At 38.5% G+C, this 25,037-nt stretch overlaps 2 protein-coding genes across 2 annotated transcripts in view; one reads left to right on the top strand and one right to left on the bottom strand.

Moving 5' to 3' along the window:
• Window positions 1–25,037, bottom strand: part of LOC127365947 (low-density lipoprotein receptor-related protein 1B-like) — a 241,426-nt gene that overhangs the window by 35,479 nt on the left and 180,910 nt on the right. Inside the window, 22 exon segments of the mRNA XM_051404535.1 lie at window positions 125–244; window positions 1,117–1,236; window positions 1,953–2,069; window positions 2,371–2,464; window positions 2,727–2,875; window positions 3,018–3,206; window positions 4,140–4,339; window positions 4,565–4,746; window positions 8,072–8,194; window positions 11,306–11,391; window positions 11,483–11,666; window positions 12,992–13,179; window positions 13,415–13,555; window positions 14,459–14,581; window positions 15,026–15,154; window positions 16,041–16,160; window positions 19,510–19,632; window positions 19,856–20,005; window positions 20,211–20,324; window positions 21,230–21,349; window positions 21,497–21,625; window positions 22,829–22,954. Coding sequence (XP_051260495.1) covers window positions 125–244; window positions 1,117–1,236; window positions 1,953–2,069; window positions 2,371–2,464; window positions 2,727–2,875; window positions 3,018–3,206; window positions 4,140–4,339; window positions 4,565–4,746; window positions 8,072–8,194; window positions 11,306–11,391; window positions 11,483–11,666; window positions 12,992–13,179; window positions 13,415–13,555; window positions 14,459–14,581; window positions 15,026–15,154; window positions 16,041–16,160; window positions 19,510–19,632; window positions 19,856–20,005; window positions 20,211–20,324; window positions 21,230–21,349; window positions 21,497–21,625; window positions 22,829–22,954 — 3,027 coding nt within the window.
• The window catches only part of stxbp5l (syntaxin binding protein 5L), a 380,881-nt gene that overhangs the window by 342,543 nt on the left and 13,301 nt on the right, over window positions 1–25,037 (top strand). The window lies entirely within an intron of this gene.

Here is a 25,037-nt window from a genome sequence, read left to right as displayed (position 1 = left end):
GACTCAGTCAGACCAGAGTGAAGCGAAGTGTAAAATTAATTCAGATTAAATCAGATTCTTCCCCTCTAACTGAAAAATAAGTGAAGTGATGTGATTTATCGTTAAGTGGGTTTCCACAACTCACCGCAATTAGCCTCATCTGACCCGTCTGCACAGTCAGGGTCCTCATCACAAACCCAGAGTTTGGAGATGCAGTGCATGGAGGCCTTGCACTGGAACTGGTCTGGGGAGCAGGTGCTTTCAGCTGTAGGCAGAGAGATGGGTAGTGTGTGTGTGTGTGTGTGTGGAAAAGAGGAAGGTTATTTATAATATATCATCATCCTGCCAGAAATCTTGATTTGTAGAAATAACCTGTGTAATCTGAGTAATCATAAACACTATAGTGCAATAAGAACCAGTGAGGAAGCATTTCATTTCTCTAAAACACACATCTCCCTCACATACATCAGTGTTTTATTATAGCAAGGTTGCAGTACTTGCTTGTTATAAAACCTCACATTGTTTCAGATAGCATTTTAATTTCAGTGCTGCAGTGCTCATTACAAAATTGCATTCAAAACCACATCCAATCATTGTGGAAGTCTAAGAAGGGTTGAAGTAATTAGCTTCACTTTAATTAAAGCGTTTTTTTTAAGTCTCTCTTTCTCCTCCTTACTTTCTTGCATCCCCCCCCAACCTCACCCCTCTTGCAATCACATGCAAGACAAATGCAGCAGTCTGAAAGACTTGAATGGGGTGTGATATTCTGATGAGTTACATCATGGCGGAGAAAATCTGTCCTTATCCTCTGTGTGTGATTCAATATCTAATCCCTTTTCACAGGAACAGGGCATAACAAGGGTTGCATTTGGAATACCTAATGAAGAGTATATGATGTTAGTGGCGTCATATAGTCTGTCCAAGCACAGAAATGAATTACAAAATGAAAATTAAGGTGATTCATCTGAATCCAGAGTGTCTTTGAAACAAAAATATCCCAAAAGTTTTTTGCTGTAATGTTTGGACGGACTGATCAAACAGGAATGGAAATACATTCACAATCTACCCAGACTAATAGCTCAGTCAAGACATTTCTAAGACAATGAGCCTGAATGTAATACAGCAGGGCAGTCTTACGGCAGTCTGTCTCATCCTCTCCATCACCACAGTCGTCCTGACCGTTGCAGCGCAGGTTAAGAGGGATGCATTTCTGTTTCCTGGTGCACTTGAACTGGCCTGACAGACAGATGTATGTCTCTGAAAGACAAAAAAACAGACAGAAGCGGAGGGGGGTTGCATCAGTAAACAAAATGCTGGGAGTTCAAACAAAGCAAAGCATCTATACAGCTACTTCTAGTGATTCAACCTACAATGCAGCGTATTTATCAAACGTTTTATATTTACTGTTAAAGATTTTGCAAACACACATTGTCTCTATTGAGGCATTGTACTTTTGTGGTTTGTTTCAAATGAACAGAGGTGGATACACATGAAGAAAACAGGACTAAGGCTGCAGGTAATTATTACTCTTGTTACTGAATAACCTACTTCATCAACTATTTGCTATTTGTTCAGTGAATTGATTGCTTGGACTATGAATTGTGAAAATGTTCTGAGGACTGAAATAGCTTGTTTTGTTTGACAAATAAACCAAATCCCAAAGATTTTCAATTCAAACTGTACATTCTCACATTTGAGGGGCTGGAAGCAACAAATGTTTGACATTTTGCACAAGAAATTATTCAAACAATTAATCAATTATCAAAACTGGTCTTGAATAATTTTCTTTTAATCAACTAATTAATTCATGGACTAACTGTTTTAGAAATAGAAAACAACAGAAAATTAAAAATGTAATTGATTATAATTATTTATAATTGATTCTGGGAAATGCAGAAACAGCACAACAAGAAGCAATAAATTACACCTTTTAAATTTCCAACTTTATACAGTTATAGTTGTTTCATTCTTACCACAGTTAGCTTCATCTGAGTTGTCACCACAGTCGTTCTCTCCATCACAGATGAAAGGAGGAAGCGCACAAAGGCCAGTCCCACACTGAAAACGCCCAGGCTGACATTTAAATTCCGCTGTTGGAAAGGCAATCATAAGTATATCTCAGGGTATATAATTTAAGAGTTCAATCAGAGAATATAGAAATTAGCACAGAACATTGTGTGAAAGACGTAGAAACAGGTTCCATTAAATGCAAAACATGTAAACAACCAAAAAAGTAATTGCAATGAAAATAAATAAACAGCAAAGACAGAAACATAAGCCCCTTCAGTACCATTTCAATTTGAATATCCATAAAAGCTCACCGAAATAGGAAGTGACCTCTTTTGGTATAGTGAAATTTTAAAGCCAACCTTGGATTGACATGGAACTCACGGCAGTCAGCAGGTTCGTCTGATCCATCCCCACAGTCATCCACCGTGTCACACTTCCACCAGAAAGGGATACACTCATCTGTCCCGCAGCGAAACTATTAGTACCCCGGACAAATATAAACGAAAACACAGAATTTCAAGTCAGCATGAATACTTGACTCTAGCTTCAACATTCTTCAAAGCCAAAGTCAAAATCAATACACAACCATTTCCTAGGACCTACAGTACATGTACGAAGAGGAAAGCATGTGAGAGTAAACCAATTTGCCTTTAGGGGAAAAGTACTGATCTGGATGGAAAAGCAACAACATGTTCAAACTAAACTTAGAAGTGGGAGGAAGAAGAAATGTAGCTGACCTGACTGGAGGTACAATTGGAGAGGCAGGTCTTATTGTCGGCAGCCAGGTAAAAATTTGTGGGACAGGCACATCTGTGTTCCCCACCGGGAGATAGAAGACACAGGTGGCTGCATCCTCCGTTTGCGATCTGACACTGGTGTTTGGGTACTGTAAAGAAGGACAGAAGTACAGAACTGAGTTAATACTGTATTACACAAACCACTTCCTTCTTAACACTATAATAGAGATCCATAACAACTGCTCGGCATGGGAGGATAGAATGGACATGAGTGCCAGATGGTCTTCATACCTTCAGGCTGGCGCAGGGAGTGGTAGACCTTGATGGATTTGATGGCTTGCCAGGAGTTGAGGAGCTCCATTCCTTGAGCGCCGGTTGTCTTATGAGCACGCCGTAGTGATTTGGACTTCCCATCCGTCCAATAGACAAAGTCCTCAAACAAAGTCAGGGCCATAACCCCTTGGATGTGATCATAGGACACTGGAGAGAGACAAATGGCAATGGCAAGCTTCAATGAATTCTATTTTATTTAATTTAGCAGCTTGTTGCTGCTAATTGTGTGGCGCTTGCAGTACACATTTCCTTGATAATTTACAGCAACAAGGGTTGAAACTTCCAATCTGTCTCATCGAGAACATCCACAACCGACCGGTCTGGACGAAATGGGAATCAGGTTGGCCAAACAATGCAAAATCAGAGACTCTTGTGCCCACATCTTTGCAGACACCTGCTCCATCAACATCCCAGATCAAGCGCTCAAGTACTGAGTGCAGGACGAGAGGCGGCGGATTTGGTGTTTACATCAATGATGATTGGTGCTCAAACACAGTCGAAGGGGACTGATACTGTCTCTCAAATGCCAGACTTTTTATATGAAGATGAAACCAGATTTTCGACACTATCTTGTTGATGTTGTTTACATTCCCCCAGATGCAAATTCAAAAAATGAACTGCAGAACAATTTCCTGGGTGTACACATGTATGTATTTAAATAACTGTATACATTGTTTTATTATATATTAGATATGTTATTCTATTATAAATTTAATTATCTGTTGTTCTATGTGTTTTCTTTATGCTGTAAAATCTTGTGTTGTATAACAATAAACAACTTTCCTTGATCCCTGATCTTTAATTTCCCAACATTTAATGTCATAAACAGTAGTGATATTGAAATAACCACTCCCACGCATGATTAAGTAATGGTACATTCATTGTCATTCATCCTATAGTCTAAGAGTTTAACAATTACAAAAGTCCGATTTGGAGGAGGTAGAGCTGTTTCTAGCCTTATATTTAACAGACAGTTAAACTGTAGGATATGATCGATCTTCTCATCTAACTTTCAGTAAGAAAATTAGTAAATGTACTTCCCAAATGTGCTTGCCAAAATGTCAAACACCTTAGTCTCACCTTTGCGTCTTTGGGTGCCATCCATGTTGGCAAGCAGGATGTGGTTGTCGTCTGCCCAGTAGATCCTCTTGTTGGTATAATCGATAGTGAGAGCAGTGGGGCTATAGATCTCTGTGTCAATGATAACCCTTTGCCCTCGGCCATCCATGCCAATACGCCCAATGTTAGGAGGTTCACAGCAGTCTACCCAGAACACGTACCTAGGCAGAAGTATAGCAATGTTCAAAGAGCTATATACTACAGCAGACATACATGATAGGAATAACAAATTTCATCCCTCAAATGAGATCTAACAGTTTCCAGGTTAAGCATTTAAAAAGAGTAACTCCTTCCTATCCTTATTCCCCCTCAAGCTGCGACTTAATCCTTATTAAGGAAACACAAAAGCATTATGGTGAATTTTAAGGTCATGATAATATGCTTACCCTGTCTGGGGGTCCAGAGCTAGATCTCTGGGGTTCTTGAGGCCAGAACTGATCAGGATGGTAGGGTAGAGGCCATTGGCTTTGGACACTTCCAGTGTTTTCCTTTCTGCATCACACCAGTACAGATTTTTACCTATCCAATCCACTGCTAAGGCGCTGGGCACTGCTGTTTTGTGGACTATCTAGTAACACAGGGAGAGGAAGAACCTTATCAGTATAGAGGTTAGTCCATTGCACATCTTAGAATTGCTTTGAATTCTTCCATGGATGGATTTATAGAACTATAAAAAAAAAAAACAGATAGCATGTAAAGAAAAAATGCATTTATGCAAAGCTGGCTCTTTCAGTAGTTTACCACTGACAAACACAAGAGTATGTACAAGGAATAGGTCTTCCTCTTTCAAGTAAGAGTGTCTGTAAATGGAAGATCTCAATCAGTCAGAACCCATTTTTAGGTCCTCCAACATCAATTTACATGAGTATGCTTTCAATGAGACATTTTTTTTCAACTTCATCACACACAAGTCCTACATTCTTGTGATGAATGGGATAGATCTGGAATGCTTTTTGAGATCTGGTCTACATGTGTTGCCATAGTAATGGCTGCTGAGCCATTACTTATGTAATGCAAAGCTGCTAAAGGGCACTGCAGGGTGATCATTAATGACCATAACTGCAGCTGAGCTTTTTTTAAAAATAAATGTGTCACATACAGAACATTGTGCGAGATAAGATTATAATGTTACAGCAAAAATTGGCTTGCAAAGACAGATGATGTTTTCTTAAGTTTTGTTAATTGAAGAATTGTATGTATGTGCATAATAGTATACATTTAATTTTTTCCTCAGAATTCAACACTATCTGTAAAATTAGCATTTCTTCAGTAACTAGTTTGACTATAAAATGTGTTTCCATTATTAATGTTTGTTGTGTGTGTTTCTTTTAGTTAATAATATTAATTATAATATTATACGTGCACAGTATTACCACAACCGATAACACTGTGGGGAAAGCAATAGTCTATTTGAACTCCTCACATATTTCATTCATTGACAGCTCTGGTTACATAATCATTTGTTTAGAGAACAGTGTATTTAATTTTGCTAAAAGATAAAAATGCCATGACATCTTTGTTAGACCTCAGGATTCTGGTGACGCCTGCTATAATCCAAACAATTTCAATTTGGCACTATGTGAAAGAGTTTATAGTCTGGTGTGAAGAAAAGCACATTAGTTCATGCACTTATTTAGTCAGATTGAGGAGCTGTTTCTAAAGACTTAACTAATTAATCAAGGTACCAATGTAGTTTGACCCATGCATAATTATGCATAGCACATTTCTCAAATTAGAGACTACAGATGGAGTGCACAAATCATTCCTGCTGCTGTATGACAGCTACAGTTGTGGCTGACATTAGTAAGAATACAATAAATCTAACTCAGTACAGACTTGTAGTGACTGTTAATCACATTTAATTTGTATTTTGATGTGCATTTTCAACTGTAAAAGCTGCTAATATAGATCAGAGTGAAAAAAGCTAAAGTCAATATGCATGAAGTACTTATTTTTACGATTTTGAAGAGGCCTGTGTGCCTCAACCAACTAAAGCTGTGAAATTTGCACTTGTGTTCGCAATACAAGGTGATTTGACCAGGTTAATACGCAGATGCAATTTCATGCAAACATGATTATCAAAACTGCACTGCACCTGATGTGTGAACTTGGCACGTGCCAATGCATGGCAATGAAGAACTCTGTATATACCTTTTGAAACATTAGTTAATTTGCCAAAAAGTACCCTTTGTATGTATTTAACTTTGTACAGGTAAATACTGTGGTCAGGGTGGAGTGCAGCCGAAAAACGCTTTCATTAATGACTTCATCTCACTGTGCTAATCTCAGTGAAAGAGTTAATTAAAATATAAGTGAAGGTATTCAACTGAAATCTAGGAACTATCCAGGAACTCAATAAATATCTCCAAGATAGTCTAGCCTTTTGAGATTGCAAAAGCAGTTGTTCAGAATAAAACATTCTGCCAGCTGGCAGATAAAGCCATTGCCTTTATTATCCCCCTTTTACAAAAAGAAAAAAAAAAATCCCAGCACAATGCAATCTGTGATTAAGGAACACGATGTGCTTTGAGGCCTTTTCTGTCATTATTTGCAAGAAAATATATAGGCTTGGCAAAATAGGCTGTCCCCTACACAGTAATTTGGACCAAACTGAGTTTAAAACAGTCACTAAAGTGTCACTCATTGTGCAGCATTTTCCATAAACACTGCCTCTTCTGGCAAAAAGGAGTTGATACAGCCATTTTAAGTTAAAAGAAAGTGTTTTCACATGAATAAATGTGCATTCACATCACTATAGTAACATGTAACACTGACTGTTTCAACAGTGATAGCTGGCACAAACGAAGGACACATACATTTTCCTTTGGATGTTAAAGGTAAACCCAAGTACATAAGCCAGAAAAATATGAATACATCTCAATTTATGGGATGAAACCATTAATGGCTTTTTTCTTTCAGCTATTAAATGTGAAATACATGCTGTAAAATTACTAATTGCTTTGCATGATGCATCAGTTTCAGCAACAGAGTACAGTAAAATAGCAGTTACCACAAAAGATGAAATAAATAAAAATAAAAAGCCAAAATCTAAAATGAATCTATATTGTTTGAATTAAACATTAATTATTCAATTAATCTCCACTTTGGCCTCATGAAAAGAAAATCCCCAGAAATACTGTCAGCTCCCAAATCTTTTCTTCCTAATATGGCAAGCCTATACCAGTAGTACTGGATATCAGTTGCTCTTTTAATTAACCAAATGTGAGAAGCTCCCCGATCTCTGTCTCAGACAGTTTGTCCTCTTGCTAAGCTGTGGCAGTGGCTCAAACAGAGACTGTGGAAGTAATTGAGCTCAATGAGCCTAATGCCCCCACACACCAATGCTAATGAGATGTGGGATGGGGGCCCAGCAGGTGTTTTGCTGACATCCCAGTGTCCCCGGTGTCTGGGCTCCAATCCCATGACCCAGACAAACCTTGGTGATTACACCAGAGAGCACCATTGTATCATTAAGCTTGTTACATTTATTTGAAAGCCATTTGTGATATTCCTATTATCACGAACACACATTCATTGTTCTTAAGCTAACAAGCCTTTGGCTTCGGACACAAAAAAATCCATTATTACTATGAAATAACTATAACTATAATACCTATGAAAAAGGATAAAGGGTGCCCATTATCAGCAGAGCACTGATAATGAGCCACTTAAGCAACATACTTTTTTCTAAACCCAAACAAGACAACTCTTTTTCACAGTTGGGTTATTGTTGATAATTTAAATTAATTAGTTAAAAAAATACAGATGAACAGAGCAAGGAAAGATACATACAAGTTGGACAGGGAACACGCAAAGTAAAGCCAATGAATCTTGGGTAAAGTGGCACAATGCACCATATGGCATGCAGTCACAGCAACTAAACCCTGTGGTACCTTAAGGTCACTCCCATTGAGGCGCATTCTGTTAATCTTTCGACCACTTGGCCTGGTTGAGTCCACCCAGTAGATAAATTCCTTCTTGTAGTCAAAGTCTATGTGGATAATGTTGTTGAGGCCCTGAGAATACAGAGGAGAGAGAGAGCACAAGTATATAAACATGGCATTTTTAGCTTCAGTGAAAATGAAACAATAGGGCGAGGCTGAAAAAAATATTAGAAAACACTTTCATTGGCAACAATGGTGTACAACAGAGTACAAATTAATGATTTAATCACACATAGAGTTATCTCGAAAGTGAATTTGATATGCAGGTCTATAAAATAAGGGGTTTACAAACCCTTGTTAATTCCTCCTTTACAGCATATCCATGAGATTTGGTTTACATTAACCCTAACAGCTTATATTGACAGGAAGTCTTTCAGCTGCTTTTTTCAGTCGTCCGTCTGACAGACTATTTTAATCAATACAGCTGTTTACACAGGCTTACAGCATTATACAACACAAAACACATTTTTAAACTTTAAGTCTATTTTCTTCTATTTTACCCACATAGCTACAGTGATTGTGTCTTTTGAGAGCTGTCAAAACACAGGTGACCTACACTCAATACTGTGCCTGAACGCATCATGTGTAGGCACTGTCAAAGACTCTTTTGCTTTGTGTCACAGTGAAAACAATTATATCAATCCAGTGAGTTCCGTTTAATGAATTATATGAAATGGCTACAGGTGGAATATCAACAGGACAAGAAAAACATAAAAAAAAACTCAACTTCTACAGTGTATGTGATATTTACAGTACAAGCAATATTGATTTAGTTGTTTTTCACGCAATGCTTTCAGCTATACAGAGCATTTGAAGAGCCAGTGAAATCTCAAATGCTCAGTGAAGTCGAAGTCCTATCAAAGCAGAAGAGTGAGGTACTTCCCTTCTCTGTCATGCTCACAGGACCCCACTGTCAGTCAGACAGAGCTGCTCACCAAACAAGTGCCCCCACCCTGCTGTCTCGCACTGAGGGTGCCGAGAAAAGGTGTCAGATAATCTGACAGGCGAAATGAGACATCTTCATCAGATCATCAACACCCTCACAGACAGGCACCAAAGTGTCCTGGGGGAACCCATCTACACTCAAAAAATCAGCTACAAAGACGAGACCAGTATGCCCCCTTTATCAGTGCCTCTATCCAGAAATACATTCTTCATTAATTTTCCCTGCAGACAGTAGAGAAACCAACCAACTACACAATGAATTACTAGTGTTTAACAATAAATTCAGAAAATGCATATTAAAAAAAAAAGCGTATAGAGTGTTTGCATACAGTTTATTAGAGTGCAAGTGCTCATATTGACATCACTGTCAATATATCATTGATTTTCTGTTCCACATATTCAGCTACTTTTCTTTTTTAAATCAGACATGTCTGACAGAAAAACCTCCAACTTCCAACTGACTTCGCTTTGGCCTTTGGCTACCAAGTTTTACATTGTGGGGATCATTTCTATAGCAACAGCCACCAATCTAATTCGGTTGCTAAAACTTATCGATATTGTTCTTCTTCTATTGTTCTTCTCTGGCATAAAACAATTTCTCAACACTACAGCTCTTATTTTATTTAAGCACATTTTGTAACCTGAATTCACTGCAATATTTTCATGAGCTGTCATTTCCCGAGCTCATTGAAAGCCTAACTTGCTTGATGTAAAAATGCTATCTGAAGTAATTATGTTCCCTAAAAGGCAGAACCTGACTTTTAAGCTGTAATAAACCGCAGTGAAAAATTTAAACTAGGAAGGAGAACATAAACAGAATGAGTTTTAACAATGTGTTATAATGATACAACAACAGTGTGAGTCACTTGTGTTTGTTGTGGGAAGACAAATTTATACTTACAGCAAAAGCAATACATAAACAAAATGATTGGCTCATTTGAAATTTACATAATATCACGAACATATAATCTCAACAGGGTATGTAATGGTGTGGTAAAGTGATATGAGGTCAGTGAAGTATCCAACACCACTTAGCGAAGTCATGTGCATATTTCCCTCTCTAGCTTCCATTAACGCTAACATGCAGTGATTAAAGTGAGTTGTGGCTGATGAGAACTCTGATAGAGACAGCAGAGTACATCGAGTCAAGAGGTTAATATGACTGTGAGAGGAGACTGTGGGATACCCGTAGGTTGATTTACAGTAAATCATAGCCAACCATTTGTGATAATCAACAGTCAGATTTAAGCTTTGCCTGGAGCACCTGTAATGACCTAGGAATAATTGAAATAGCTTTTCCATGGGGTCCTCAATAGTGGGATTTTACTCTCTACCAATCAAAATGACCAGTTTCCCCTGTCCATATGGTGGGAGCTGGGAAATCATGAGGGACAATTGATATCTCATTTAAACAAAACAATATTTTAGAAAGGTTGTGCAACATTTTAATCAGAAAAACCTACTTGTGAAAATAACTACTTCAGGCTGAAGAGTACCTTCACCTATGCAGAGATTGTTTTTTAAGGGACACACATTTAAGAGAAAAGGGGCTTTGAGTGGATCTTTCAACAGACTAGTAACTTTTCAATACTAGTGTGTCTTTATTAAAGTAGATAATAGATAGTTAAATAAGGTATCCAGGGGCAGATCTATAAATATCCATGGGGTGGCAAGGAGACTTTAATGGTTGGTAGAAATATATGCTGATTTAATCACAAACAAATCACACATATCAATATTTGCTTGGGAAAAGAACCCAACTGAAGGTATTTTAACTCAAAAACATTAGATGATTGTGGAACATTAGTAAAGCATTGAATAGAAATAGCTAAAGGTAGCATTAGAAGTCAATATTTTGTTTGATGTATTTCCAAAAATGTATTTTTTTCTTTGAACTTATGTGAATTAGACTATCACTAAAATTAAATTATATGTGTAATTTCCTCCACAGATTTAGCAGGTGAACATAATTACACTGCCTCTAAAATATGTGTTTTCAAGTGTTCAAACAGCAGCCATTTAAACTCTTAATACTTCCTCAGTATATAGTTTATAAACAAGTACAAGAGGCAGGGGAGATTTAAAATTAAAACATAAAAAGAGAACAATATAGTCATTTGACTGACAATCTGTTCAGGCCTCTTTGCAGTATATGAATGTAATAATGATGAACACTTATCTTTTACCCTGTGAAAATGTCACTACATGCACAATGGCGGTGATGCAGATATCACTTACCTGTTTCAAGATGGTGTAATTTGAGCCATCCACACTCAGCTTCCGGATCTCATGGTGGTCCGCCATAATGAGAAAAGGCTCTTCAGCTGAAATGAGGAACATGTAGCATTAGAGGACTGGTGGGACTCAGTTATGAACTGAAATTCTGCAAGTTGAGGGATCAAAAATCCGGCTGACCTGACAGAGCTTTGCATGTGTTAGGGTTGCGCTCCAAGGCTTCATAGCCATCCACGCATAGGCACTTGTAGGAGCCATAAGTGTTGATGCAGCGCTGGCTACAAGGAAGGGTAGTGGAGCATTCATCCACATCTACGCAAGTCTTTCCATCATCCTTCAGGTGGAAACCAGGCCAGCATTTACACTAATTACACAAAAATACAAGAAAAAAACAAAAACATGGTAGAGATTTGATCATAAATGCAGGAAATGTGAGACAGGACCATCAGTTTAGCTCTTTGGTAGCTTAGGCTTGGTTGAAAACACTGACCATTAGAGTTCTTTCTCTATGCAATGCTTCCTTGTGACCAAGTTTTAAAAGCAGTGCACTTAAACAGGTTGTGCTTTTACAGTCATTTTAGATCAATTGATAATAACCGACAATATATTTCAGACTTAAGTTTTTTTTCCACAATGTGATACAGGACAGCAATGAAAACCTTGCAACTAGCATATATGATGACAGCAAAGCTATGATATAGACATACTGTACCAGGGCTCAAAAATTCCATCACACTTCAGTGACCAGGGCCCACCAAAAATAACTCAAAGTGCTTGTATCAGCTGCTCTGGACCCACTGCAAATCCCTTTCTTATCCAAAGTTATAACCTTGAGGGCCTTTCTGCTGATCTCCCTGTTCAGGCCACAAATGGATGAACTAAGGGTCTGCATTGATGTGCTCTCTGTCCAGCTCTGCCCCTGTCACGACAGGGAGTAGAGGTTTTCTGATGCAGTGAGCACTGTCTTACAGAAGAGTAGAAGAGGAAAATCCAGGGACAAAGGCATAGACTACCGCAGTCTTACACCAGTGATGGCCACTGGAGCACTCCAGCGGACATGGCCTTGACCTGGATTCAACCCTTACATCACATGCCACCATTGCCAAACATGGCACAATCGGCGGCACAGTGAGGGAGTGCAGACAGTGGTTGGCATATCATTAAACTCTCCTTACAGCATTCAAGGTTATTAAAAAAGTGAGAGACTTAATGTATGTATGCTCCCACCCATCTTTATCTGTTTAATGATATGCAAAGTTGGGCTTGATTCATTATCGGTCATTAATCATTCATGTCCACACTGTTACTAATATAAGCTCCACATTTTACCTGCTACTAATGATTCTAGTGCTTAGAACTGTAGGTCAGTCAAGTCTATAAATGTTAGACTGTAGTGATATATTTTAAATTTGAATATTACAATGCAAGTCACACATGTCACATAAGTCGAAGTAGGACAAATTATAGCTGTGATATTTACCAATGAACACTCAATGTGTTCAGACCACTCAATGTAACTACCTCACAATTTTTATTAAGGTTATATTGCCATCTGCAATTTTACTGCAGCCTGGTTTAAACTTGTGCTGAATGAATTATACTGAATGAACCAGCTTTAGCCAGGAAGTGATTCTAAGAGGGAATGTATTTCTAAGCTACTGAACTGTGACTAGACCACTGGTCACTTACCTTGTATCCCACAGGAAGATCTTGGCAATCCTGTGTGCACCCACTGACTCGGCGGTTCAAGCATTCGTTCACATTACAGTTCCTCTCATCCGACTGGTCTCCACAATCATCTCTACCATCACAGAGATTCCTCTCAGAGATGCAGCGTCCATTGGAGCACATAAAGAAGGAGCCATTGCACAAGCTTCCTGAAAAGAGCAAGACACGACTGTCACTGGCACGACGCCCTGTAATTTCTCAACAAAGTTGGGGAATGTTTTTGACCTGACAATGGATCTTGACAGATTAATTCCTTTCAAGAAAGCTCTCCTGGTTGTAGCGCCTTTAGTTTCCGCCATATGTCCCCGCCAGTTTCCTGGGAGAGTGGTGCTGCTGGTGACACTGATGAAGAGATTCCAGCTGAGAGCCAAACAGCAGTCTTACCTGCGGCCAGACATTTGAGGTTCAGGGGCAGTTCGTCAGAGTGGTCGGGACAGTCTGCATAGCCATCACACTCCCACTGAGAACTGAGAAGACAGCGTCCGTCCCCGCAGCGAAATTCTTCTGATCTACAGGAGCGATAGACTGAAGAAAGAGAGACAGACACCTTTTCATTAAGTTACATTGGGGCTTGACAGTGACACAGCTTTAGTTTAGCATATGACTTTGGCAAATAAAAAAATAAAGCCTCACAAGGCAAGATTTCTTGAGCCATTGTTCACATTTCAATGAAGCACTTTCTTAGTGTATATAGAATAAAATAAACTACTAAATCAAGTCATCTGGAGGTATAATGGCATTCACGAACTGAATGGTCCAATATTTTAAGTATAAATAGACATTTTACATCAGCCCAAATCATTGAAAATCAAGGCCGTGAATTTCATCTAATGGAGATTATACTGAAATAACACCCAGGTGTCAGTAGGGTTAACATATTATCAAATTCCAATAAAAAATAAAATCCTAAATAACAGAAACTCATACAGAAACTCAAACTCTATATTTGTCTAGAATCAAAAAGCTGTTTTATAGAGAATCATTCCATCATTTAAATTTAATTGTATCTTATAATTTTGCAAAGAAAACTGCCAGGGAATACAGTAAGTTTATAGAACACTCTCCTCCAAAATCATGTTTTTTTAATTTAAATATGCTTTTATTTAGCTGGTGCATTAATTACAATTACAATAAGCACAATAAGTAAAATTTGTTTTCATTTTAGCCCTCCATGTAGGGTCTCTAGCTCAGTATGGCCACATGATTTAAATGACTTTATTCTGGGCTCCAACTGCACGGTGAAATTAATTTTTATTCACTTTAACTTTTTATTCCATTTTAATATCTCTCTACTACTACCACGGACAACCCCAAGGTTGAAACGTGCAGAGTTCACCATGGAAATGTGAGAATACTATTGCCTGGTTCACCTTTCAAGGGCATGAGGGCATGTTCATATACCATTGGTGAATATATAAATATACTTGCCACATTCCACTGACTCATCAGACCCGTCTCCACAGTCGTCATCATGGTCACAGACAAATCGCTGGGGGATGCATGCTTTGTTGCTGCAGCGAAACGAGCTGTCATCACATGTGTTGTTGGGTGCTAATGCATGAAGAGAAGTGGGTTGAAGGACTAATTAATTAATAAACATTTTTGTCTAAACATGGCATGCAATATGCATAAAATGTCAACATTGGTATCTGTGTTTTCTAAGTGTTTTTCTGTTGTTTAGTCTCACATGAATGTTTAAAGCATCAATTTTTGGAAGGCAATCCAGCTTACACCACTTAGAGGGCTGCAATTGTGCAAAAACCTCTATTGTACACTACTTCCCACTATATAGTGGTTTTCTTTTTCTTGTTTGGAATAAAAGTTACACAGGGATTTACAGTAGGTGTTCAGTGGATTACATGCTCTATGGGCTATTGTTTTGAGTCATGTAATCTAAAATTCTACAAGGATAATAATGTGTAAACAAGAAATGATTTACATTAAGTTCATTTTATAATTGTGAGAGGCTATACAATGTGACGAATGAGAATTTACCACATCCAGCTGCAGAAAGTTCATCACTCCCATCAGGGCAGTCCCTTTCACCATCACAGAGCCAGCGTTTCGGAACGCAGGCATACGACCCAGGGCAGCTGAACAGCCCTGGAGCACACGTCACTAAGCCTGAGAGGAAAACAGGACCACATGCTCTACTTTCAAAAGGCAAAGAAAACAATGGGTCAAATGTACCACAGAGAACACTAAGTACAGAGGACACTGAACTAAAGCAGATGTATTTGGTTTAGTTAGGATGGTACCTTCTGTTATCGGTGAACATTTACCAGTAATTCCAGTAAGTCAAAGCACATTTTCTGTCTTTATAGAAGATATCATATGGTTATGGTTTGAAACTTATATCCCTTTATGACATAAACAAATTTGTATTGTGCAGCAGTTCCCCTTATTCAAGCTAACAAATAATAACTACCATTGTGAGTAACAATTATTTACTTGAATTGTGTAAGTCAGCAATACTCTCCTTCATCTTAGGACTGCCCTTTAAGGCAAAAGAGAACAGACGAAAAAATTGGCTGCACTGAGAAACAAAGGTAAATACAGTAGTTCAATTAGGCATGTATAGCTCAAACGCATATCTTCATTTCGACAAGAATTGTTCCTGGGAAACCTTTGGGCCATTTCATTAATATTTCCATGACACCCCATTACAATCCAATTATACAACTAATGTTCACACAGCAATTCTTGTCTCTTTATTGTGGTTGGATTCTTTTTATTTTACTGTAGAATTCATTACACGCACATCGAATTCGCCCATTGAAATAGCCGTGCCTCTTGGGCCTCAGTTATAAAAAATCTCTTTGCCTCAGTTCCCACTCATATCATCAGAAATGCCTGCAGTCTCATTTGTTGTCTCATTAATATTGTTTTGTTTCTGTCCATTCATTTCCAGCTCTTATAGGGGAACACATTGAACTGCCACACGTAATATAGCGGATGTGACCTTTTACCCCAACAGCAGATTCCCCATGACATCTGAAAGGGCACTAACCGCAGATCTGCACACTCTCGTCAAGACCATCCTCACAGTCGTTTTCCCCATCACACAGCCATTGTTTTGCGATGCACTTGTTCTTTGAGCAGGCGAACTGGTTCCACAAGCATGACGAGTCTGTAGAGGGCAGTGGGAAAGGAATTTCAACGCCATAAATCAAAGAAAGTGGGGAAGAAACAACAACAAAAGTGGAATACCCTATAGATGGGGCAGAGTGTTTTTAATCAAAACACAACAAGTGTGTTGGCTTCCATTTGCCCCTTGGCTTGCTTGTTTTTCTCTGTAGTTTTTCTGCTTAGCAGCTCACATGAGTGTGGCTGCCACACAAAATACTTTAAATATATATATTTTTCCTTTTCTCTCACAGGGAAGGACATTTTGATGCATGGTCCCAGTTTTTGGGCAAGGAAATAAAAGCATAAACACAAAACCAGTGTCTACATGAAATATCTTATCAATATCAAAGCACTTAAGTATTAATTATTAAGGTTTCTTTTTTATTTGTACAGAAACTAGGCTGCTACGGGTGACAAGAAACAGTGGGATGTCAAATAAGAGAGCACTCTGCTGATCACTGTGCAAAAGCTATTGTGTAAAATGTGGATATATTCATAATCTGTGCTGAGTTTGTGTCACTGAGCCACCCACTCTCCCTGGGGAGCCGTTCTGTGGTCTCTTTCTCTCAGATGTCAGGACTGGCAAAGTCTGCCAAAGCTTTGATGAGATGTTGAGAGAAGGAAGGGGGGATGTGTGCTCTAGGTCAGACCACAGCACAAGGAATTATGGATCCTACTGAGGGGGGGGCGTGGTCTCTCACACTGCGTTGCTTTCCCTCCTGTCAGACTTTGTACATCACAACCAGCTTTAGGTACCCTGATATAGTGATGTAAGATAAGGATTAGATAAACATTAAATGGCTAAATCTGGAAACTGTGATTATCCAGACTTCCTGTACATGATACTAAATTTGCACTTCAAATGCAAAAAGCTGCTTCAAGTGTATAACAAAATAGCAGGTCTACAGCACATTAAAAGTATCAAAGAAAGTCTTTCATATCTCATTTTCAATAGTGTTCCACATGGTAGAAAAGTGTATAAGGCATTGTGAAGTGACAAATGGCTATTTCATATAAACAGATGTGGAATTTGAAATTTCTGAAACGTAACGACATTTTCCTCAAACCACTTTGCCTTTGCAGTCAGATTATCAGTGGCTGGAGCTTTTTATATGATAATTAACTTAGAGGAATGGGAATATTGTCTATTTGTCCCGAGAAAGCTATTCAGAAAAATGTGGCATAATTCATATCAGTTCTGATATAAGCACATTTGAAGCATGGGATGTTATCATTTCACACAGGCACAAATGACATTTTGAGATAAAGGAATAGAAATGATGTTCATATGTTATGCAACTCTCTAACAACACTCATAACCAATTTACAAAATAAATCAGATAACTTGAAGAGCATTAAATATGAAACTGAATTGTATTGAACTGCCTTTCTCTATCTGTTGCAAATGAAATGTGAACAAAGGTGCTGTTTAATTATACAGGAAGAGCCAAGCAGACAAGTAAGAGATCCGTAATGTCTTTGTCAAACAAAGGCAAAGCATGTAAGATGGTCACCTTTTGTCTGTGTTATTATTCATGAAATTAGTCCCTGATGTTATCAGTTCCAAACTGCTAGGGTCTGGCATGTCAGCATGCTAAAATAATGATCATAACGATAATGATGGTATAGTGTTTAACATGATCACCATCTTATTTAGTATGGTAGCAGGCTAACATTTGCTTATTAGTGAATAAGAATGTCATTAGTTTTATTTGATCACTAACTAAAGTACAAATTTGACCTGACCTGATGATGGTGTTAGATGGATGTGTGTGCCATATTTCATTGCAATCCATTCAATAGTTGTTGATACATTTCACTAAAAACCACAAATGTCAACCTTGTGGTGGCACTAGAGGAAGTCAGGGGATCGCCAAGGCCAGTAGGATACATTGCCTGGGAACCCTGAATGTTGTGCCAATACGTAATGATCCATCAAACTGAAATATTTCACTGGATAAGTGGACATTTTTACCTGCAACGCTAAATGATCAGATCACAAAAGGTATTAGGATTCATCCTTTTGGCACAATGACTATCTGTACTTAATTTCATGGCAGTCCATCCAATAGTTGAAGCCATTAGGGACCGTCCTCTGTGGGCTATCCAATAGTTATAGTTCTAACAGTTAGTGAAAATATCTGAGTCTGGTGAACCAACCGACTGACAGACCGACATTGCCCTCTCTAGAACCATGGCTAGCATAGATAGTATAAACAAAAACTGTTGAAAGACAATGCAACAAAAATCCTTATTGTGTGTGTATGTATGTCTGGAATGGGATGTGTTTTGTGTTTATATAATTGCAAATTGCAACAGTTACAACTCCCTTACGTCACAGAGAATGCAATGCAATACTCCTTCAGGTCTACACACAGATCACAGTGCTACTGCTGACTGCCTCATGACTTCTAACACTTTAATAGGCTAGACCACACAGCCTATGGGCTAGACAATACAATGGGCTGACAGGCAGCCAGTGTTTTGACAGTGTATGGACTTCTCCATCAGATCTAATTACATTTTGCATGAGTGTGATGGTGTTGAAGCTTAAAAGCTACTCTGACCACCAACATTGAAGCACCCAGTCAATTTTGCTTTGATGCCAAAAGCAATGACATGCTGGGAATGTGTGCGAGCTGTTGGTTTTGAGGGCAAATTATATTAATCTATACCATGGCTCAATTATGGTCCTATTGTTTAACTGGAGAGATCTTGACTGTCATTTCATGCATACATTAGCACGGATCAAAGCACAAGTAAGAATGCTCCTGCTGCCTCTGGTAAGGGAAGTAGAGGAGTGGCATTGTAATGTGTAATCCTTTCATATGTCACCGTTTTCCATTGAACACATATTACCATCTTCAGTATAACCGTTTCGGTGACTGATGGCTCATTAATTAATTGTTACACTGGAAGTGCTGTATATTATAATTCAAAGAGAGAAGGGAAAACTTACGTCCTCAAAATCCTCTCTCTGAATTCAGGGTCGGAATTAGACTTTCAAACAAGCAGCAACACCCACTTGAGAAATCTCAAACACACAATGAGGGGGAGCAAAACAAAGTGTAGAGAAATTGCCTCATGGCATGATAAACAATCATCTGTTGTCTTTCTGTCTCCTCCTTATATACTGTATGCAATATTTGTTGCAGGCCTGGATCTATTTAAATGACAAACGTTACAACAAATAGCTTCTTGTTAATGGAAAATAAATATCCTTCCAACCGCCAACAGTGTTAAATACAGCAACCAAATACCTCATCTATTTGTACCCGTAAGAGAACAAAATATCATTTCAGCTCATTGTGTAGAAGCTCTTTCATGAGAGGTAAGATTTGTTAGTTTACCACACTGGAATTCATCTGCACCATCCTCGCAGTCTTTTTGGCCATCACACAGCCACACGCTGGAGATGCAGTTCCCACTTGGACAAGCAAAATGGCCTTCCTCGCACTTCTGCCCATGGGAAACTGGGACGAACAACAAAACCAAGTCAGTCATCTGGGCATTAGCAATGATTGAGGTCATTATCTTTTCCTAAGCTCTCTCTGAATCTCTTATTCCACTGTCATAATCATCTCTGAAAATGAAATCTGTCTTAAGTCTTTTCTAATTGAAGCTGGCTTCCTTAATCTGTCTCTAAATGCACACGCAAAATGTGTGTCTTTGAGTGTGTTTGTGTTGGGTGCTCACCTTGGCAGTTGGCCTCATCAGCATAGTCTCCACAGTCGTTTGCTCCATCACAGATCCATGAGGGGTGGATGCACAGCGAGGTGGAGTTGCAGCTGATGAAATCTTTTTCATTCACCCCCAGCTTGTAAAAGTGAGAGCAGTCGGTGTGGTCTGAATACAAAACACAGAATCACAATAATTGTCTTGTCATAATGGAAGTAGTGGAAGGGGTAAGGCTGAGAGGGGCAGTATTCAATCTGATCCAAGTGATAAACATAGATGTAAGTTACTGGATCCATGTGATCTGATACAGGTAGAGTGTGTTCATTTTCATTTGAACATAACTGTAATGCAAATCGCAAGCCAAAGGACTTACTGCAGCTTTTTTCATCAGAGGCATCAGCACAGTCAATGACCTGGTTACACCAGGCTGAGCTGGGTACACAGCTCCCATCCTTGCACGATGATTCTGATGAGCCACACGTGACATCTGGGGGAGAGAATTAACATTTCAAAAAGATAACATAACAGAAACAGCACTCAGAGACAGTAACAGGTACAGCTCACAACAATACTTAAAACCTCGATCTGGGGGTGGTTAAAATTAGCTTCAGGTTGCAGAGTGCCAGACAGAAAAGGGTTTATGGTAAGTTGCGGCATCTGTGCAGTTGAACTGCCTGTGCTATGAAAATTGCCTAAAATGTCACGACCCTCTTAGTACTGTGAAAGAGCAAATCACACTTAATATGCAAGATGGGCATTTTAGTTTTGTTGTTCATTTACCAAGTACTGCACAATGGCTCGGGTCATTTCATATCTCTGCATTACATTATCAGTATATAACTTGCATAATACTATCATTAAATGTTCTAATGTTAACAGAGAAAGTTATTGTTGATGTGCTATGAAAAAGAAAATGCAAGGCTAAGTGACACACCATAGTGAGATAAACTCCTTCCTACAATCCCAGACTGCTGAGTTGGAAGGTCCACATTAATTATGAGAACACCTCTTTCTCCTTGTGGGCTCAATCAGCTTGGTGCAGTATTAAGAGTTTATATCTTGCTATTTTCCCACTGTAGTCCAATTACAGCATGGAAATAAACACAACTCCTCTTTTTTACTGGATTATTTCACCATCAAGGTCAAAGCAAAATCAGTCTGGCCATATTGAAGGGACACAAAGTATTGTCCAGGCTCTCAAAAGCAGCTTTTGAGGGTGGGGGTTGGAAGCCGCTTTGAATTTGTGCCCACTTTATGATCTTGGGGCTCATTAGACAGTGAAGGCTTAGCACAGCATGTGGCCTAGTGTGCCATATTAATATAAGCATTGGTGTGGCTGTATCCTGCCCTCAGAGGCAGGCGGGAACAGGATATCAAACGGCGGTGACTCACTGTTACAGAAAGCTTCATCAGAGTTATCCCCACAGTCATCGATCCCGTCACAGAAATGACTATTGGCCACACACCGTTGGTTGTAGCAGGGCCTAAAACCTTTCCGACAACTCCTGTTGACTGAACACAGTGAAATTCATAAATATGTTAGAAATGACCAATACTTTCCAATTTTTAGCACCAGAAATGTCAACAGGTTCTTTTAGCAATGATTTCTACAGTAATTCTAAATCAAACCAATAAATAGGGTTGTGAAGTGTTTCTTACCACAGTATTGCATCTTCTCATCTGATTTATCTTTGCAGTGGGCTATTCCGTCGCAAGTTAGCTGGTAGTCAATGCACTCGCCATTCCCACACTCAAATTCAGTGTGAATGTTGCAGGAGGAATTTTCTGCTGCAAAAGAAGACAATGAAGGTAAACTCTGACTGTTCAAATCTCAAATCTCTTTCAAACTAAACAAACGTCAAAACTATATCTGATTGAAGTCAACATTTCAGTGCATACTGTAGTTAACTCTACATTTACACCAGTTGTAAATTTGTATTGTAATAACTGCATTACATAACCCAATACCTTTAAATTCTATTTGAGGGAAATCTGGCTGTGAAATGCCTGCCGTATTCTGATATTCATTTGATATACTAAACTGATTCAATAAAAAAATGTCCACATTGTACTTTTTGTGATTTCAGTCGTCATGTATAATTTCCAACAATCTCCCTTTCTACTCTTCTACTTGCAGCTTCACAATTTAAAAATATGAAACTTCTTGCTCTAGTAATGAGTGGAATCGGGGTGTGGTGTCCTCCTCTACCTTGGTACCCAGGCTACCATCCAGCTCTTCTGAGGCACTTGCCATGTTTAGTCTGGCCAAAGCTTGCTTGTTTGAACAGCTCCTCCTACCTTATGGTCTATCCTCACATTGCATTTCAAATTCAACCAGCAATGTGTCAAATTTAGAGAGCCAGACACCATCAAAATGCTTTTGTTTTGTGACTTTAAGCAGGGAACTGTGACACCCTATGCTTTCTTTGTTTTCTGATGTCTGCATAAACTTAAAGTGGCACAACATTATAGCTTTAGTTTCCAGAGCCGTATTGAAGATGACTTCTGGAATCATTACAAACTTACTGCTTAGTCACAGAGGAAGAGACAGCATTTGTTCCTGCTTTCCTGGTTTTGTATGGTCATGTACAAAGGAATCAATTCAAACATATAAAAGGGTCATGTAAGTGTTAGCTCAAGTAAGTGCCAAGTTCTTGCTCATGGTGGGAAATGTTGGTTCTCTGTAAGTAATTAAGGAGTACGGTCCAGACCTGCTCTTTATGAAAAGTGTCCTGAGATAACTTCTGTTGTGATTTGGCGCTATACAAATAAATTGAATTGAATGTAAACAGTACAGATAAGAGATATGACTATGGACAGAAGGCAGGTTACACTATGCATATAAATGCAGACATTGTAGATATGACTCTTTATAGAATAACTAATCCATAAAGAGTGCCATAACAATCAATATCGGGTACTGAGAATGTTAAAAGGGTTACCATTTTGTGGACTCGGTATAGTTAAATTTAAGGCTCCTTAATGACTTACACACACATCTGTTGTCATCTAACAGCACACGTTCCCCACGGCAAGTGCAATTGACCCTCCCAGAAGGGGTCAGGAGACAAAGGTCGCCGCAGCCTCCGTTCATGTGTCGGCATGGGGACAGCTCACCTTCAATAACAATCAAACAGAACTGATTAAGCGGTCAGAAGCAGTGGAAGGAAAAATCTCACAGGGCGCGCTCTCTCTTTTAGGTGTCATCAGACATCAGATATTCAATACATTCTTAGTCACAGATTTCCACATCTAATGTATTAGGAAGTCGCCCATTCTCTGCTCACAATAAGAAGGATTCCTAAATAGTTGGTAAATCCTGAAAGGAGCTCTTGTTTTTTTAGGGCCTGACAACAAACCTGATCTTTACTTTTAATTGGTGAGAAATAGGATATAGATTTTTCTCTGTAAAATTCCATTACAGTTGGTATTGGAACAGTAACTAATAGGAATACGAGATAAAACACTAAACCAAAAGTAGGCAAAATAATTCTCCAAAATCTATTATTATATTTCTATTTTTTTTCTTTTCTCTAAACAATCATGAGTAGTTAATGTATGAATACAAGGACAGTTATTTTCTTAAAGGCATGTACTAATACTGACTATTATCCTCAATGACAGGTAGCACATGTGTTATAATGCTGCACATTTCTCTGCCTGGGGTGTTATATGAAAAAGCTGTGTGTAGCTCTGTGGGAATCATGTATTGCACTAAATCACATGACCAAACTGCAAACATAACCTGTGAAAAAAAAATCTAAGTGCTGGTCTAGTCCTGAGAGAAAATGTAGAAAAAGGAGCTCAGCAACAACATAAGAAATACTAAGTGCAAGTGTTCTGAAACATGCGTGTCCTTTGGAGCCCCTCTGTTATTACCTGCCTTCCAGCCATGTGTATTTTATTCATGAGAGAAGAAATGTTCCTCTGTTCTGCAGCTCAGGTAAACCATTTGTATGATTATTTATAGTCAGGATGTTCATGACAAGGAAAATGCAATAAGAGGTTGAAACTGTAAAGACCAAAAACGATAAATTGATTAACAGCTCCAACATTTCTGGTCACTGCACATTGTGCTGTAGACTTGCAGCTGTGCCCATGCAGGTCATGGGATGTGATTATTTCCCATGACGAGATAAACTAGGAACAGCATGGCTCTCGGCATCCGAGTCCAACCAGTGGGACACGCTTAAGCCCACTTCCCTTTGTCCTACTTGGAAATTAAACTTTATACGACACTTTGGAGACTCCCTTTACAACAAAGGCTACTTTTTTTATTAATTACCTCTGAAACTTAAGTTTCTAGCCATTCTAAATAAGACCATGTTCATTTATCATTCTTGCTGTTTTTTGTACATCAAAATGAAGAGCCTTTTAAAAATATTTAGCTTTAAGTTAGAGCTGATCTGGTATACTGATGGGCCGATATTATCCACAAACATCGGCAATAACTGACTTATTTTTCTTCATTCAAGTAAAGAATATTTTTTATTATACTTAATTTATTTATAGATAGCCTATTTAATACGATTTCATTACAGATCTTCTCCAGACACGTATTAAGACATGAACAAATGGTCTGCTTGAAAGAATAATGTGTGTCTGATATTTTTCCACAAAAAAAGTAGAACTTTACACAGTAAAATCCTTAAAAAGGTTATCTACTCCTTCTACCTCAATAAAAATTTCACATACAGGACCAAAAAAATCACATACTGGATCCAGACTGACTTCCAAACTATTTGTGTCAAACTCTGCACATACATCATTATGCAGAGTGAAGCTCAAACATCTAACTGTAGGAACAAAAAGAAAAATATATTTTTGAGTGGAGGGGAACTTTTGAACTTTATCTTGAACTTTTAACTGTTAAAAATGTACCTTTTTTATACCTTCTGTACCTTGACTCATCTATACAACAATAAATCCCTTTGTTTAACTGAACATAAATATAACGTAAATATCATTTTTTGTAGTGTATGAGTGGCACAGATGAGTGCAGTTTTCTATATTCTAATTTTCTCATTTTGCCATAGTGAAAAGTGCATACAGCAACATATTTATTTTGGTCCATTGTCCTAAACAACACTAACATAATGAATATGCACACGTATAAACTCCTGCCCAAAAGCACACAGGAACACCCAGGCACCTGCAAACACATAATACACAAATATTTGCAGACACAACACTGCATCCA

Source organism: Dicentrarchus labrax, unplaced genomic scaffold (genome assembly GCF_905237075.1).
Source record: "Dicentrarchus labrax unplaced genomic scaffold, dlabrax2021, whole genome shotgun sequence".
NCBI lineage: Eukaryota > Metazoa > Chordata > Actinopteri > Moronidae > Dicentrarchus > Dicentrarchus labrax.
Note: the sequence above shows the minus strand (reverse complement) of the source record. Positions and strands in the feature narration are given on the sequence as shown.